A 16,941-nucleotide genomic window follows, 5' to 3' on the forward strand; every position below is an offset into this window, starting at 1 on the left:
CCAAGTGCCTTGGCAGGCTGTTGCTCGTCAGGTTCCTGCTTGACCTGCCGCACTCGCTCTTCTTGAGTCACGAGTTGGTATGCTCTGTCGAGGCTTGGCAAAGGGTCCTACGAGAGAATATTGGTGCGTAAAGAAGCATAATAGCCGCTGTATAAGCCCATTAGAAAATCATGGAGCTTGGTCTGTTCCCGTCTTTCTTCATGTAATTGACCTGCTGTACACTTTGAGCAGCAACTACACGAAATTAAGGGTTCATGATGATCGAGTTCTTGCCATAGAGCGTGAAGCTTGCCGTAATACACCGAGACAGACATTGATTTGGATTGCTCGCACTTGGCTAGGGAAGTCCGAATCTCGGCAGAAATAGTATTCGTTAACCATGAAATAAGCATGGCATTAAGGGTTGTCCAATCGGACTTTGAACACGGAGGAGATGATTTAGTGATGGTACCGTCCAAGAAGTCAAATTTTCGCCTAGCTTCGAGAGCGGTTTGAATGTATGCTGCCCACTCCTCATAATTATCTCCGTTGAGACGAGTGGGAGTGATAAAATCGCATGGTCTGTCTTGAGGACCAAGGAAATAGGGGGAATTGGGTTCAATCTTTGGTGGTGGCGGCGGTGGAGGTGTATCATTGTCACCGCCAGACATGATGATGGATTGTATAGTTTAGAGAAAAAAAAATCAACCTGCTCTTGATACCATGATAAATTATAGAGAAAATAGAATTGAATAGCTTGAATTCTCAATAATCATGACACCACCATATATAATAGTTACAATTTCCTTAACCTAGAATTAAAGATATCCTAGAATATTTAGGAAATACAAAAGATAATATTAGGAAATAAATATCTTCCTAAAATAATATATGATATATCTCAATGCATATGTATTAACACCATCCTTAATGAAATTGCATATATGAGTCGTGTTACTCTTTTTAATGGGATTGTCTTTACAACCCTCCATTAATATCTACATTTTTTTTGTTAAAAAATGGTTACATCATACTTATGCCCAAAAATTAACAACAAAAACCACTAAACATCATATTAATGTGAGAAATAAAATTTTCATTTGCATCCACATGTATCATCATACTAAGGCATGTTCTCTTCAACTTAATTTCAGTTCAACTCATTTTAGTTTCTAATTTCCTTCTCTCATAAACAATTCATTTCACTTTAGTTCAGTTCAGCTCCGTTCAGTTAATTAGAACAAGCTCTAATCCTTTCAATGACCAAGTCAAATCGCAAGTAGTAGTACTAGTTGACATCTCCTTGCTAAAAAGTTAGGTAATACAGTAAAATAATAAAAATGTTGTTGGAATTTGCAATTAGCAAAAGTTCATGCAAAGTAAGTAATAATTTAACCTTACTAACACAAACTTCTATATGCATGCAATAGACATTACACCAACAAATCTTTCTTTGAAACTTGATGTATATATATTTAAGAACAACAAAATCAATTTAATGAAAATATATTCCATAAACCATCCTTGATCCTTCTTCACAACCAAAATAATATATATTAACAATAATTATAATATAATTCATGATAAAATACAGCTAAATGAATACTTGAAAAAAAAGGACATTCCTCAAAATTAATTAAAGTAATATATTAATATAAAATATAATGATTCGTTGTTTAGTCATCAATAGAAGGCTTGGTTTTGAGGCGATAGAGGAGTCTTTTTTTCTTAGAGGAGGAATTATCAATGGTTAAAACAATTTTGCCAGGCTCACTAGTCTTGAAGGTGTTGCTAATTATGGTTTCTTCAGTGGGTCCCACTTTCCTCATTTTTTGAATAATAACAGTGTAATTATCTTTAGCATTGGGCACAAATTCAGCACCATAGCTTACTTCCCATCCAAGCACTCTCACTTCCCATGTTAGATGGCATGCCTGCATAGTAAATCATATGAAAGATGTTAAATTACGCGATTTTATTGGATTAGTGGTTAAGTTTCTATCTCAGAATTCAAAATTTACGTGTTAAACACTAAATATTTTTAAAATTAGTATGTTTAATTTAACGTATAGGACTTTAATACAAGTATAATAGAAGATTGTATGCTGAAAACACAAATGAAATTGTAACCATCGAAACCATTGATTAGAATATTTAAAATAAAAACGAATATATACTCTCTATCTAATTGAAGTTTTCATTTCTCATAAAATGGTTGTCCCAAAACAAAAACTTTTCTCTCATCTTTTTGAGTTCATTCCAATATATATTATGTTCATTTAAGTAAGACTGTAATACACATGCTTTCTTTTACACTAACTTCTATTGCTGTCTCTTTTTTACTAAAGTAAAACTAATACACATGCTTTATTTTACCATTTGTACGTTAAACTAATACTACTGTAAACTTTATTATAGTCATAAAGTAGATGAATATGAATTTACACCTTTTTATGTTTTTTATGTTACACTTTTAATTTTTTTTTTTTTTTTTGTTTTTTTATTTTCAATTCAACGAATGAAGGCCTAAGCCAACAATGGTGGGGTCTTGTCCACCCACTAAAAGAAGAGCTTTGACCCACAAAGAGTACCCGAAACTAAAACATAATCAGTACGTACAAGAATCCAATGAAATTTTACACCACTCAGTCCCTGTTTTCTTACGTTAAAATTCAGTTCACTTCAACTCCGCTCCTAATTTCCTTCTTTTATAAAATATTCATTTCAGTTTAGTTCAGTTCAGTTCAGCTGAGTTCAGTCAATGAAATCAGGCCCTTACACTCAAAATTTTGTTCATGCTCACATCTTACATTTATTCTATCTATTTCTCAACAGAATTAACTCATGCCCTTAATTAATCGTTTCTTTTGTCGTAGTTGATTACAGAGGCCATTAGGCCAACTCGACAAATAATAAGTAATGCAATAACATAAGTAAACTTATTAAGCTTAAGGCTAACCTCAGTAACAGCAAATTCCACAGTTTCCTTGCATGTTGGCTTGATAATAATTTGTGTTGCACCATCTTTGCTTCCAAATTCTCCATCTTTACTAAATCCACCATATTGAACTGGTACTTGCTCCGGAGCAATGTAACTAAAATTATCAATTTATAACAAAAACAAATGCTTAATTTAGTGTTAATATATATAATATAAGCTAAGTTAATCCTAATATAAAAACTAATTCCTCTGTTTTGCATCATAATCCCAGCCCTTAGCGTGCAATTTAAAGGATAGATTAGAAAAGTTAAATGGTGATCATAAAAGTTTATTACAATAACATAAACATTAATAGCCCGACACTTTCCTCTCTTATCAATTCGGATTAACTTATTTAATTTATCCGTTTAGTTTATCTAATTTATTCATCAAATCACACGCCAATAAGAATATGAATAGATGATGCAATAAAAAACAGAGAAAGTGAGTCTTTTTGAAATAAAAGCAAAAATAATAAGGCTAAACCTGAAAAGAGTTTCAGCAGATTTAGAAGGTCCAGCAACAACAAACTTGCTCTTTGTTCTCTGAGTCAAAAAGGGACTTATCATCTTGTTGACTGCCACATACCACCATGGCACATTGATAAACACCTATCATATAAACAATTACATTATTGAAGCACCAAATAAAATATTACATTTCATATAAAGTAACTACTCCCTCCGTCTCATAATTACAGGAAAATAACTCTAAAAAGTACGGTTTTTAAGGAGGATAGAAAAAGTAGAAGAATATTGTATGAAAAAAGATAAAAAGTGAAGAATGTTGTATAGGGATAATAAAAAGTAGAGAATATTGTATGGAAAAGTTAAAAGGTAAGTAATGATTTTTTAGGTATGTGTGTATTTTGTATGAAAAAAAGAAAAAGTAAGTAATGATTTTTTAGGTATGTGTGTAATTTGTATAGAAAAACTAAAAATTAAGTAATGATTAGGTGTTATTTTTAGTAATAGGAGGAACATTTTGGGACACCCAAAATAGTATATTTGCCTGTAATTATGGGACGGAGGGAGTAGTATAAATAAAAACAAGAAAAACTTTTGATCCCATAATTCATTACAAATAATGATATTATTGAAAAAAAAAATTAAATTAGCTAATATTTGCAACTATTATCATGATCTATGTTAATCGGACTCAGGTACTTATTTCTGACACGGGTACGTGTTTAAGTGTCCGACTCAACTATTTTGTTAAAAATTTCTATGATTTTGAATTAAAATAAAGTGTCCAAGTGTCATACCCATATTCAAGTGATGAGGATCCGACACGGGTACTTGAGATTAAAATAAAGAGTATGAGTAGTCGAGTAACATACATTATGATGATCAATTTTTTTTTCCTGTCATCTTAATAGCATCGTTTAATGTTATAACAAGTAATGTGACAACTAAATCCGAACGGAACCATATGATGTAAAATTACTTAAATAGCATATAAAGAATTGTTAACTGACCTGTTTGGCAACAAATTCAGGGTAATTATCCTGCAGCAATTGAAGAGCTTGTTTGGTAGCTTGCCTAAGCTCCCATTTACCAGGTCCAGGAGAATTCTTAAGATCATTAACCTGAACCATAGTTGAAATACCACCATGACTAAAATCCAACTTTCTGATACTTTTCTCCAAGAATTGAATCCTCCATTTCAGAAATTTCTGCCTTTTTTCTTCATCAGAGAGTGTTTTCTGATACAATTCCTTGTTTTGGAATGCACCATAAACATTGTAACATACAGGGTGACCTTCTTTGCTAAACCCGTGCATGAACACCGCCTTCTCTAAGTCATTCCCCAAGTCTTCCTCTAGCAACTCATCGATTTTGAACTCTTTCCTCCACTTAATGGTGGATTTGATCATGGCGAAGGCTTCCACCACTTTGAAGTCCCTGGCACGCAGGAACTTCCAGAGGATGGTGTCCGTCCTCTCATCCTTGAGAAGGGGTACGCCCCATATGGACACCTCCTCCGGAGGCAATAAAGGAAGTTGGGCAACTTCCTTCACTGCCTCCGCTGGTGTCTTCACCTCTTGCTCAGTATCAGCAAGAGGTGAAGACACCGCAGCAGACGACTCCTGGTTCGACTCACCAGGAGTCGTCTGCTGCTCTTCAAAAGTCACCGTCTCCTCAATAGCCTCAACAGTCTTTGTCCCATCCTCATTTACACTAACCTTATTAGCCACAGTCTCCTCCACCCCTTCATTGGTGACCGCAGCTTCCTTAACCTCTTCCTCATCAACCGCCTTCTTCTCGACTTCCCCATCAACCACTGTAGGACCCTCCTCTGCAAACGATTGCAGTGGTGGTGGTGGTAGAGTATCATCACTAAACTCATTATTATTAAGAGCATTTTGAATAAGCTGCTTAAGCTCATCCAATGCCTTCTTCTCATTCTCAGGATAAAACCCATTATCATCCTCACTTATCTCATTATTAACAACATCAGCAACCTTCACATCAGTAGTAGTTACCTCCTCCTTCTCCTCCTCGTTCGAGGCGGTAACATCCTCAACAACAGCCTTAGTTTCAGTACCTACCTCCTCCTCCTTCTCCTTCTCCTTCTCATCCTTATCCTCGTACTTCGCTACGACATCATTGATTGAATCCTCTGTTACTACAACAACTTCTTGCTCATTCGTCGTGGGCGTAACGGTGGTTTGATTAGCTGTTTCTTCAGCCATTGTAATTAGTTTAACTGGATTACAGAAATAAAAGATAAAAAAGAAAGACAGCTGAATAATGGTGAAAGAGAAGAGGGAAAGAAGGGAGTTTAAATAAAAAGAGGGGAGAAATGAAAAGAAATGAAATGATGAATAAGAATGTGGGAATGAATTGAAGAGTGGGAGAAAGTGGGTTTAAGGTGGATAAAAAATAACTACTCTTAACATAGAATGATAGAAAACAGACTGTCTAATGTTTTAAAGGTTTCAGACAACCAAGATTATGTGTATTTTTGTAGGGTATGCTATCCTGCTATTTTGATTTCTTTCCGTTGACAATCTGTCATCCAAATTCATAAAGCAAATTAGTTGTTGAATAAAAAAATTACAATAAAAAGTTGTTGATGGTAAATTTTAATATTTGTATAATTAAATTAATTAATAAATGTATTGAGTTTTTTTTATTGGCATGATGTTTTTGGGAATTTAATACTCTGGTTTATTTGATTGAGGTATATTATTGGACCCTATTAATTTTACTTTTATTTGTTTTTTTTTATTTTATATATTGAGTTTTATTTAAATTAAGGATAAAATAAAAAGTGTGTTTTCCTTTCAAAAAAAAAAGAAGTGTGTTTAGAAATCTGATTTGCTTGATTATTTGACAGGATGAGAAAAGAAAATAAAAATCCCCGAGAATTCTATTTGGTTATTAAGCATAATTTATTTTTCTACGACATACCAAAATAGTAACTAAAAGAGATGTCAATTTCATTGCAAAATATAACATAACTTCATTTCACAACTAAAGAAAGAAATTAAAGACAAAGAGAAGTTAATAGAGGGCCAATTTCACTATCATTCAAAGTTAAAGGCTATGTTACTCGAACACTTCATTTCACCTCACGTACCTATGTCGGACCCTCGACAATAGGACATGGATGAGACACTTGAACACTTCATTTTAGTTCAAAATCATAGAAATTTTTCACAAAATATATAGTCAAGTGGGACACTTGGACACGTATCCATGTCAGATTTGGGTACCCGAGTTCAAGTAACATAGGTTTAAGGATTGATTTATGACCTTCGCTCAACCAACTAAATCAACTAGCGTCCATACTATAAAAACTTGTTTTATGGTATGTAACTAGTTAATTTGTAGAGAACAAAAAAAAAAAAGTGAAATGACTTAAATTAGGTTATCCACAAATCCATTCTTTTGAGAGGTAAAAGTGCAAAAAATGTACAAAATCTTGATGACATGCCCGTTAAAATCGGCAAGAATGGCAATAACTTTAGAAGGATACATGATTAAAATTAGAGGCCCACGACCAAGTTTAAGTTATGAGTGTGCATGTGTTAAGACTTGTAACTTCTTTATTTTGCTAAAAGTGAGGGAAAGAGTTGGACCAACACAACAACTATACAACTGGATTAACTCATTACCTTAACTAAAGAAGAATTGCACTAAACTGATTGTTTTAGCTTTCTCTGCCTTCCCGACCGTTGCGGCGTGATTTCTGTCATGCCTTTCAATCTTCCATGCTTTTTCTTCAAATTCATTCATGTTTTCATGTTCGGCAATACTAGTTGATATGAATTATGTGTCGATCCAAACGGGACGGGTAAAGATTGTGTGCAAGTCTAAAATCGGGCTGGATAGGATTGGAATCAAATATTGACATTTTTCATTTTGTATGCTCCTCGCCTACCACGGCCAACATGTGCTTCAATATGACAGTGTCCACAAGACCACATGAAACAGATAGTACACTTCAAATATTCAACAATAATAAGAAGGAAAAAAATAGTGCCAGTTTTTAGTGCTCCTATACTTATACAAACTAACAGTACCAAGTTACAGGCTTACAGCCATAATTTTCTTAAATCTTTCCAAATTTTCGGAGCACTAGCTTATGCCGCCTATGCACACTTTAATAAACATAATTTTTATAAAACATATTGTCTACAATGGCGATGATGCCAACTTAACTGATAACAAACTCTCCGCTTGCATGAACCTGTTTCACTGTCTTATCATACTCATCCTCTTCATCTTCTTCTTCTTCTACTTCCTCTGCATCTTCATCGTCTTCATTCTCATTCTCCCATCCCGGGACAGGCCTTGATACAGGAGCAGGGTTCCTTGCCTCCCCCACAATTTTCATGATCTCTTCCACGCTTTGCAGAGATGCGAAGCTTGGGTTATCTCTTTGGTAGTAGGCGGCTTGAGCTTGCTCGGTTAGTTCTTTTGGGAGATTCTTTAAGAACCATGGATGGCTTCTAATTTCCTTTAGGGTAATTCTCTGCAGGAAAATGGAAATGCTGATTAAATATATCAAAATGATTTTGGTCTACATAACCAGATATTAGCAGAAAATTGGACAAACAATTGCATAACACGTATATGATTACATGTATGTAAGCTTAGATAAATTCATTGATACACAATCTTTTAAAGCGATTGAAAAAGAGTTAATTATTCAAAGCCATTGATGTAGGAGATAAACTTAGTCATATACTTCCTCCGTTTACTTTTAGATGCAACACACACTTTTTCACGGTATTTAAGAAATGTGGGGTTCACATGATATAATACACTTTAAAATGGGATGAGCGGTTGTTAGGAGTGTAATTTAGTGGGTCATGTGCTTTAAATAAGGGAAATAGTATAGTTTTTCCCTAAAGTAACTTTTCCTTTTATAGAGTGTTGCAAGTAAAAGAAAACGGAGGAAGTACTAGCTTTTGCATATTGGTTATGTAAAGAATTCTCAAGTATAAAGCTCAACACAAAACACATTAAGAAGCAGTTGATCCTACACACTAATATGTTTACAACAGAAAGCAGCCAGTGTAATTCGGACATCAAGTATCATTAAATATTCCGGCAAGTCAAATGCTCCCATGAACTTGTATATTCTAAACAACAGTCTCAAAGGAAGAGTCTTAAGACTCTTAACAATTGGTAAATTCATCATATGCTGTCAGCAGAAATTCAGTCATCAATCTATAAGACAAATTACACATTGAAAGAGAGAGTAATATGGCTTCAGACACATGGAGTGAGTTGGGGGGGGGGGGGGGGGGGGGTGGTGGGGGTGGGGGGAGGGGGGTGACTGGGTGAGTGTGTGCTAATCGTGGAAAGATCTGTTGAATCGACACTTTGCTGAGAAGACAACCAGAAAAAATTAAGATGAGCAGGTAGCAGTTATATTACATACTGATCTCGCCCCTCACTTCATGCAGAATAGGTGATGAGATTCCTTAGGCTATTTTTTGTGAAAACTTTTATCTGAAATTATTTGATGTTGTGATTTGAACCAGACAAGATAGTTGCTAATTGAACTTAGCAGACTTTATCTATACTTGTTGGCACTGGTCTAAACTTATTTTTGGTGGAAATTTGAGGTTGGTGGCCCTAATCTAAACTTCTTTTACTGTATAATATATTAAAGCTCATACCTTCCTCCGTTTTAATTAGTTGCTAATTTTTTTTTTCACGGTCTCCTAGACAATTTTTTAAGGGGAGAGAGAAAGAGAGAAAAATAAAAGGGACCCATGTGGGTAGGAGAGAGATCAAAAGAAAGAAATGTCAAAATTGGAAAGTGTTGCAACTAATTAAGAATTTCCGAAATTGGAAAGTGTAGCAACTAAAAAGAAACGGAGGAAATATTTTTAATTCATTATAGAAACTATTTCTTAAGACGATAAAAAGCCCTTAGTATATGTAGATGATCATATTATAACTTCAGTGCTACAATTATGCTATTTATCAAATTTTTAGTATTCACATTTTATAGAAGTGTGACAGCCAAAAAAAGAGTAATGGATATGGTCAAAGAACAAATGATGTAATCCATAGAAACATGTAGATTCACATGACAAACATATTCCATTAGCAGCCAAACAATAGGGATCCACCAACCACAATATGAAACCAAATTACATTCAAAAACATTCAAACTACTACAATTATGTATTTCAGTATCATATGGAAGCCAGAAAAGGATTATTGTCAACCATAGACAGACAATGAAACAAATTTAGGAAACTTCAGCAACATACATACCCTTGTTGGATTGGTAGTGAAAATACGAGAAAGCAAATGCTTGCAATCTTGTGATATATGAACATATTCGGGAATTTTGTACTGGACAGCCATAATCCTCTGCAAAAGAAAACATTAATGAAACATTTAATTAATTTGAATACTAAAACAAAATAATACAATAAGAACCTCTACAAACTAATCATGAGAAGTTAAAAAGAGAGATTACTGTAATTGTCTTTCTGAAATTCTTTGGATCCTGAGGGTCTTCAAAGGGATATGCTCCGACCAGCATAACATATAGAGTTACTCCACATGACCACACATCTGCCAACTGAACGTGAACAAGAACTTAAGAAATTTTGAAATTTAAATAACAGGGATTTATGAGGCTGATCAATTACAAAGTACAATTATATTTAAGAATCATTAAGATCTTCAGCAAAGGAACATTTTGGATAAAAAGGTTGGGTACAGGGAGGGTTTTATCACCAAAAATCCTGTTGGTTGAGGCTTTCAAGAAAATTACAGAACAATTGACTATAAGTAATACAGAACGACCATAATCAAGCAGAAGATTAATAAACTGTCTGTTGATGCAACTATTGAGTAAACTTCCTAAATCTTGAGATTCTTAACTAGAACTATCTTTGAAAGGCCCCATTATCACTTTGGGTCTTTGCAGTCCCATATGCAAACCATAGACAATTAGACAGCCCCGGACAAAGGTTAAAATTCTCTTATAAAGAAGTAGATTACATTTGACTTAGGTAGTCAAAGCTTGCTAACAATGGCAAAATTCTCCTAGTTGGTGTGAAAAGGTTCTCTTATTAATAAAACTCGGTATTTAATAATTAGCCTAATCGTTATTGCATGTTTAATTTATGGACAATCTATATAGAGTGAAATGTCAAATTTGGGATAATACTTTAATATTTTGTTCTAAGCTTTCTGAACACATTGTGTTCCCAATTGTGAATAGAGGAATAAAATAACCAAATAAATAGAAATAATTGTTGCTAAGGCTGACAATTATTTGCAATAGTAGCCATGACTGTAAACTATACTAAAATTTACTGAGGTTCAAACAATAATATAAGTAAAGAAACAAGTACATAAAAAGTTAACAAGTAGGGGTTCATAATAAAAATTTAATCAAAAAGACCAGTTTTATTTTTTATTCAAGAAAAACTCATCAAGTTACTTGATCACATATGCGATCAACAAAATCCCATAAAGCAATAGATGAAAAGCAAATCAGATAAGTCGGCCTTTCCTTTAGCAACATAAATATATAATACTATCATAATCATTATTCATAATCAATATAAGCCAACATAAAAAGCTAAAGCTAATACCATCTTCTTACTTTAGAAGGAAGGATAAACATTAAAAAATAAAATAGGGAAATTCTCTTTGGTGAACTCCAAGTTTTTAAGTTTTCAAGTGGTAAACATTCTTAAATTTTATTATCAATGGTAAACCTAAATTTTGATTACCATTAATAAGTGTTATTTTAATAAAAAATCCTAAACTATAGTTAGTTTTTTTTTTTAATAATTAAATTATTATAGAAATATTTTTCAAAAAAAAAAAAAAAAAAAAACCCCACCCAACCAGCAGCCCCGACCACCAGCCCTCCCTTTGCCGGCGCCGCTGCCACCCAGACCCCCTCCCTTTTCTGGCGCCGGCGACCAGCCCACCACCCTCCTTCGATTTCCACCTCTCTTCCCTTGAAACCACCTGGAACCTCACCTCCCCCACCCTCGAAACCACCTGGAAACCTCCCCCACCCCAAAAACCCTCGGCGACCTCTCCTCCATCCCCGAAAACCCCGGCCACCCAGCCCACCACCCACCCCTCCCTTATCCCGATTTTTTTGCTCTAAATGGAGGCCGGATTTATGCTCGAATTTGCTCAATTTTTCCAGGTTGGTGTGGGTTCGAATTTCTTAGGGTTTTTTTTGGTGTTTTGCTCGAAATTGGGGGATTGTAGCTCTGAATTTTTGGTGATTTGATTGCTATTTGTTGTTTAATTTGATTGGACTTTAGGGTCGAATTTGATGGGGGTTTGTTGGTCGAGTTTCTGGGGGTTTTGGGTCGAATTTCAGGGTGTTTTTTGGTCGAATTTCTGCCGGCGGTGGTGGGGGAAATGGGAAAGAGAGAGGTGCGGGGTGGGCGACGGTGGGGGAAAGGAGAAAGAGAGGAGGTGCGAGAGGTGAGGGAGGCTGGGCGTCGCCGGTCGGAGGTGGGGAGGCCAGGCATACCGACTGGGGGTTGGCCGCCGGCGTGGGTGGGTGCAGGGGAGGGGGAGCTGGCAGTGGGTGGGGGGAAAGGGTGGTTGATTTTTTTTTTTTTTAAAAATTTTAGTATAATTATTAAATTATTAAAAAAATAATTAAAAACCTTACTATAGTTAAATGTTATTGTTAAAAAAATAAAAAAACCTAACTATAGTTAAATTTTTTATAAAATATAATAATTAATGGCACCATTAATAATTATAAAAAGTTTAGGAGTACCAAAGATAATTTTAAAAAACTTTGTTTACCGCTTAGAATTTTAAAAACTTGGAGTTCACCAAAGAGAATTTTCCAATAAAATAATAATAATAATAATAATAATAATAAAATAAAATTAATGTGGTACCAAGCTAAGGTTGCTTTAAAAGTTTTTTAAAGCTTCCCCACAATATACGCAGGTGCCAGGTAGCACAATCTTGACAATGACCAAAGATATTATCTAGATGCATAACTAATTTCCACCAAGGTACTTTAATAATGTTTCAAAATTTACATAGCAATCTTTTAGTTAAGATAAACTTTATTCCTATTAAGCCTTAGTTAAAGAGTTTTGAGTCATGACTTCTATACCCATTACACAGCCATACTCCCTGCCTCATTTAGTCAGACTCAAGGTTTCAGATAATCAGAGCATATATAAATATATGAGATTCATTGACTTCGGCCCATTGACATAACAATCAAATCTTCCCTTAACAACTGATGAGGAGTTAATCAGAGGCCCCAAGGTTTGACCTTTCAATGGATAGACATAAATAATTGGTGTAATAAATGTAACATGGACCAAACAACTTAGAAATGAAACCATCTTGCATTAAGTCCGCAGTAACACTAAACTTTGAAACATGTGGTCACATGGGTGCTAAAGACAAGGTAAGGCATCCATTCAGCAAAGCGAGTGCATTTATTTTCTCTCGCGACTCATTATATGCATTTTTATGTACACATGTCCCAAATCCTTCAAAAGAAATAAATGATGACCCTTTCCGCACAAAAAAGGGAATATGAAAATGAAAGCAAGGAATCACTTCGGAATGAATTCGGAGTATGCTTTAACTTTGTATACATTTGCGGGCTCTAACCTTCACATGATCTATATTTTCTTTAAAAACGCTAAAGAATGTACTAGTATGATTCCTATATTGAGTCTACCCCAAAATCAGAAAAACGGTTGATTTTGTTGGAAAAGGTTCGCTTTGACAGTTAATTTTTCAAATATACATTGAGTCATAATGTGGACTCAACACATTTCAAAAATGATTTAATTATTATGAAATCACCGTGTTATAGAATCTACCATGACATAAGGTCTAACCATAAAGTCAATTTAAATTGAAGGTTTAACAAATCATCAGATCTTTAATCTTAACCATGGGTCCACTAGTTAAGCTAATCAATATTTCTGACACACACACACACACACACACACACACACTTGTATTTTGTATAGTTGTATACAACTTATAATGTGCAAAATGCAAGCCTGGAATTACCAGACATAATTTCGCCCCTTCAATTACGGAGCACTCTCTAAAGACTCACCTTGCCATCATATTCTCGCCTCGAAAGCACTTCAGGTGCTATGTATGCTGGAGTCCCTACCGTGGATTTCGGCCTTGAATGCAGAAGAGATGACTACAAGTTGCAGTTTTAACAATAAACAAATTAGTGAATAAACTAATCATAGTACTTTACTTATAAACAACTTAGCAAGTCAAGCAAACACATGATACAGAATACAATATACTATATGTTGAGCTTCATGGAAAACATAAATACGGTAAGATTCATCCGAACCTTGGAATAACCAAAGTCACATATCTTCAGGCGGGGAGCTGCATTTCCATCTAACAATGTGTTCTCCAATTTCAAATCTCTATGACAAATTTGCTGCCACCCAAAATATATAAATCATTAAACATAAAAATTGGCATATTTTCTAAGCTTAACATAATATTAATACAAGTGCACAATGATGCACTAAACTAAGATAGCAAGAATTTGTTATTTTACCATGGAATGGCAAAAGCTAACACCTGAGATCAACTGCTGGAAGAAATATCTTGCCTGGAAAATTATTCAAACACAAATCTCATTAACTATAGGAAAATGTTAAACACAACCCTAAGGCCATTAACGAGTACGACTACATATAAGAAGCTAAAAGTAGAAATAATCAAACACTAATAGGGGAACGAGACATGATTTTGTCATAAATTTAACTTAAAATGGAAATGATTATTAAAAAATGCTAAAGATTATCATGAGATTAAACAACATGTTATTGAGCATTGATTGCTGCTTTCAATCCCAAGTGGACCCCACTTTCAACCCCAAAAAACGATGCAAAACGAGTAGCTAGCCATGCAAGTTACTAGTACAAGTCTACTAATTAATTATTTATTTATTTGTAATTGTAACATAAATAAACCACTACAAATCAAATGAATACACAATAATTCAATATAAAGCCCAAAAATTAATAAAAATAAATAAATAGAAAAAGTATGAACCCAAAACAAAAAGGTGAGGATATACCTCATCCTCGCTAAAACGACCAGCAGTGCAAATTCGGTCAAAGAGTTCACCACCGGCCGCGTATTCCATCACAATTCCAAGATGTGTTGGTGTCAAAACCACCTAATATTATCCACAAGACCTCGGATCAAATCTCATCTATACCACTTTTTGTTGATAAAAAAAATTGATGTACTACCTCCGTTTTATATTATTCACACTTCATGTCAAATCGTTGCAAATAATATGAAATGGAGTTAATTAAAAAAAAAAACCCAAAATCCAAATTACCTCCTTAAATCGAATAATGTTAGGGTGACGAAGCGACCTGTGATTGATGATTTCTCTTGCTACATTCTCATCAATCTAAAAAAAATCACAAAATTAGCATCTGGGTATTTTATAAAATCTAATTTGAAAGAAAACCCAGAAATTATAATTAAAAAATGATTAGCAAAACGAAACCTTTTGACCACGTTCGATGTATTTCATGGCAACAAGTTCTTTGGTTACTTTATGACGCATTAATCTAGCAACTCCAAAATTCCCAGCACCCAATTGCTTCATTACCTCGTACTTTTCCATATTTGTTCAAATATAATTTAATTGGGATTTTCTTCTTCTTTTTTGTGAATTGTAAAGAAATGAGAAATTATTAGGAAGAAAAAAGGGAGAGAAAAGAAAGCATGATAAATAAGCTAAATAAATAGAGGAGAGGAGGAGGGAGAGAGTGAAGGTACTATAAATAGAAAGATGGAAAAAAGTGGTGTGGTGAGTAGTGGAGTACTGGTAATTAAGAGAGGAGAGAGAATGAGGAAGTGAAGGAGAAAGCACGTGGGGTGGAAATGAGAGAAGAGTAGTTTATGGGATTACATGCTAATGTCGACTTACCCCACTATTCCCATCACCGCCCATCTTCCTTAACTCCAATTATAATCCATCTCGTCGTCCGAGCAAGGCCTTGTTCTTTTGAGCTTATGAGTCGAGAAGCCTCGGAAAATTTTAGCAGAATAGAGTAGACCACAACAGTTTAAAAAGATAGGATCTGTTGTCAATTCAGGTTCACGATTCGATTTTGATTTGGTTTAAGATGAGATCATTTGGTTATTAAATTAGTGAGTTGGTTCGGTTCGGTTTGATTTTTGGTATGGTTTCAATTTGGGTTTTAGTTGTAATCAGTTTCGGTCATATAGTTAGGCTGGTTTGAAAGGGGTTGGGTTGTTAGAGGTTTTACTTGGTTTGATGCAGTTTGAGTTCATATGGTTTGAGTTACGTTGAGGCTTAAACGGGTAAGGGTATTCGAGTATCAGATCAAATTGGATCGGGTTAAAATGAATTCATTTGGTTGGCAAACAAATGTTTTTCTTGTAGATTAGTGTAATACATGAGGTCAAAGTTTAGGCAAATCGGACAATTAGGTCAAATATAAAAATACATATATTTAGATTGGATTAGAAAAAATAAGTTTAAATTAGAACAAATAAGGAACTAAACACAGCTTTAATTCGCTAATTTTGTCTTTTTATTTGCGATTAATTTTTGTTAAATGTATTTAATTTTGTTATTAAATAAATAATGAAAAATTCATATTAAGTAGTTACATATTACAGTTGATAGGTTTTCTTTTTATGAAATAATATACAAATAAGATCAAATTTGAAAATCATAATATTAGGTAAAAAAATAAATAAATAAAAAAATAATAATAATAAATCATGAACTTAACATAGCATTAGTTTCAAAAAAATAATTGTGTATACCTCATACATTACATGCTTCAAATGATTTGTTTAATTAATATGTATTCAAGTTTTGAGATTTTCAAATGTCAAATGTGGTAAGCTCATTTATTAGAGAAGCTCATCAATTATAATTAAGGTCATTCATGGAACATGTTCGTTTATCAACTTGTTTAATAAATGAATAAATGAGTTGTCCACAAACACTGGCTACAGTATACAAAATGAACCGAGCTTGAACAAAAATTTTAAGCTCGCAAGAAAGCTTGAGAATTGGGATCATGCTCGAACTTGCCTAAATATAATGAACTTGAGCGGAACTAAAATTACAAAAAAAATTTTAATTTTTTTAATTTTTATTTTTTATTATAGATTCTCTATTATTTTCTCTTTTTTCTTTTTTTTTTTCTTTTTCTTTTCATATTACTAGTTTTTGCATATAAAATGGACCTGGGCAACCCAAACAAGGAGAAGAGTTTGATTCACAAACAAGGGTTTGAAGCTTCCATAATAAAATCAATTGGCAATACTCCCTCCGTGTTTTTTTAAGTGATACACTTTTCATTTCCAACCGTGTTTTTTTAAGTGATACACTTCCTTTTTTGGCAAAAAAATACATTAAAATATTATATCTCTCTCTTCTTATCGTCCCCACCCAAACCCACTACTACTTTTAACCCCACTATATTTCTTTAACAA

General features: G+C 34.0%; 2 protein-coding genes across 2 annotated transcripts; both read right to left on the reverse strand.

The window, feature by feature from the left end:
- Positions 1 to 1,507: 1,507 nt before the first annotated feature.
- LOC145605090 (patellin-3-like) lies at positions 1,508 to 5,840 on the reverse strand. Its single transcript, XM_081661107.1, has 4 exons — positions 4,437 to 5,840; positions 3,446 to 3,570; positions 2,939 to 3,074; positions 1,508 to 1,913 (listed from the first exon to the last, which is right to left on the reverse strand). The coding sequence occupies exons 1-4, from the start codon at positions 5,652 to 5,654 to the stop codon at positions 1,656 to 1,658; spliced, it is 1,737 nt and encodes a 578-aa protein (XP_081517233.1). The 5' UTR covers positions 5,655 to 5,840; the 3' UTR covers positions 1,508 to 1,655.
- A 1,576-nt stretch (positions 5,841 to 7,416) lies between these two features.
- On the reverse strand, positions 7,417 to 15,375 carry LOC145605852 (serine/threonine-protein kinase SRK2B-like). The gene is made up of 9 exons (XM_081661918.1): positions 14,969 to 15,375; positions 14,795 to 14,869; positions 14,525 to 14,626; positions 14,000 to 14,053; positions 13,784 to 13,876; positions 13,529 to 13,621; positions 9,914 to 10,018; positions 9,706 to 9,804; positions 7,417 to 7,942 (listed from the first exon to the last, which is right to left on the reverse strand). The coding sequence occupies exons 1-9, from the start codon at positions 15,086 to 15,088 to the stop codon at positions 7,625 to 7,627; spliced, it is 1,059 nt and encodes a 352-aa protein (XP_081518044.1). The 5' UTR covers positions 15,089 to 15,375; the 3' UTR covers positions 7,417 to 7,624.
- Positions 15,376 to 16,941: the final 1,566 nt, after the last annotated feature.

Source organism: Chenopodium album, chromosome 22 (assembly GCF_948465745.1).
Source record: "Chenopodium album chromosome 22, dcCheAlbu1.1, whole genome shotgun sequence".
Lineage (NCBI taxonomy): Eukaryota > Viridiplantae > Streptophyta > Magnoliopsida > Caryophyllales > Amaranthaceae > Chenopodium > Chenopodium album.

Excerpts from the sequence above, each read along its gene's own strand:
- LOC145605852 (XM_081661918.1), bottom strand. The coding sequence starts at position 15,088 with ATGGAAAAGTACGAGGTAATGAAGCAATTGGGTGCTGGGAATTTTGGA. Across the intron at positions 13,877-13,999 it reads TTAGCTTTTGCCATTCCATG|CAAATTTGTCATAGAGATTT; the intron begins GTAAAATAACAA and ends TTTGGGTGGCAG. Across the intron at positions 10,019-13,528 it reads GGCGAGAATATGATGGCAAG|TTGGCAGATGTGTGGTCATG; the intron begins GTGAGTCTTTAG and ends GTTCACGTTCAG.
- LOC145605090 (XM_081661107.1), bottom strand. The coding sequence starts at position 5,654 with ATGGCTGAAGAAACAGCTAATCAAACCACCGTTACGCCCACGACGAAT. Across the intron at positions 3,075-3,445 it reads TCTGCTGAAACTCTTTTCAG|TTACATTGCTCCGGAGCAAG; the intron begins GTTTAGCCTTAT and ends TGATAATTTTAG. Across the intron at positions 1,914-2,938 it reads TGGAATTTGCTGTTACTGAG|GCATGCCATCTAACATGGGA; the intron begins GTTAGCCTTAAG and ends TTTACTATGCAG.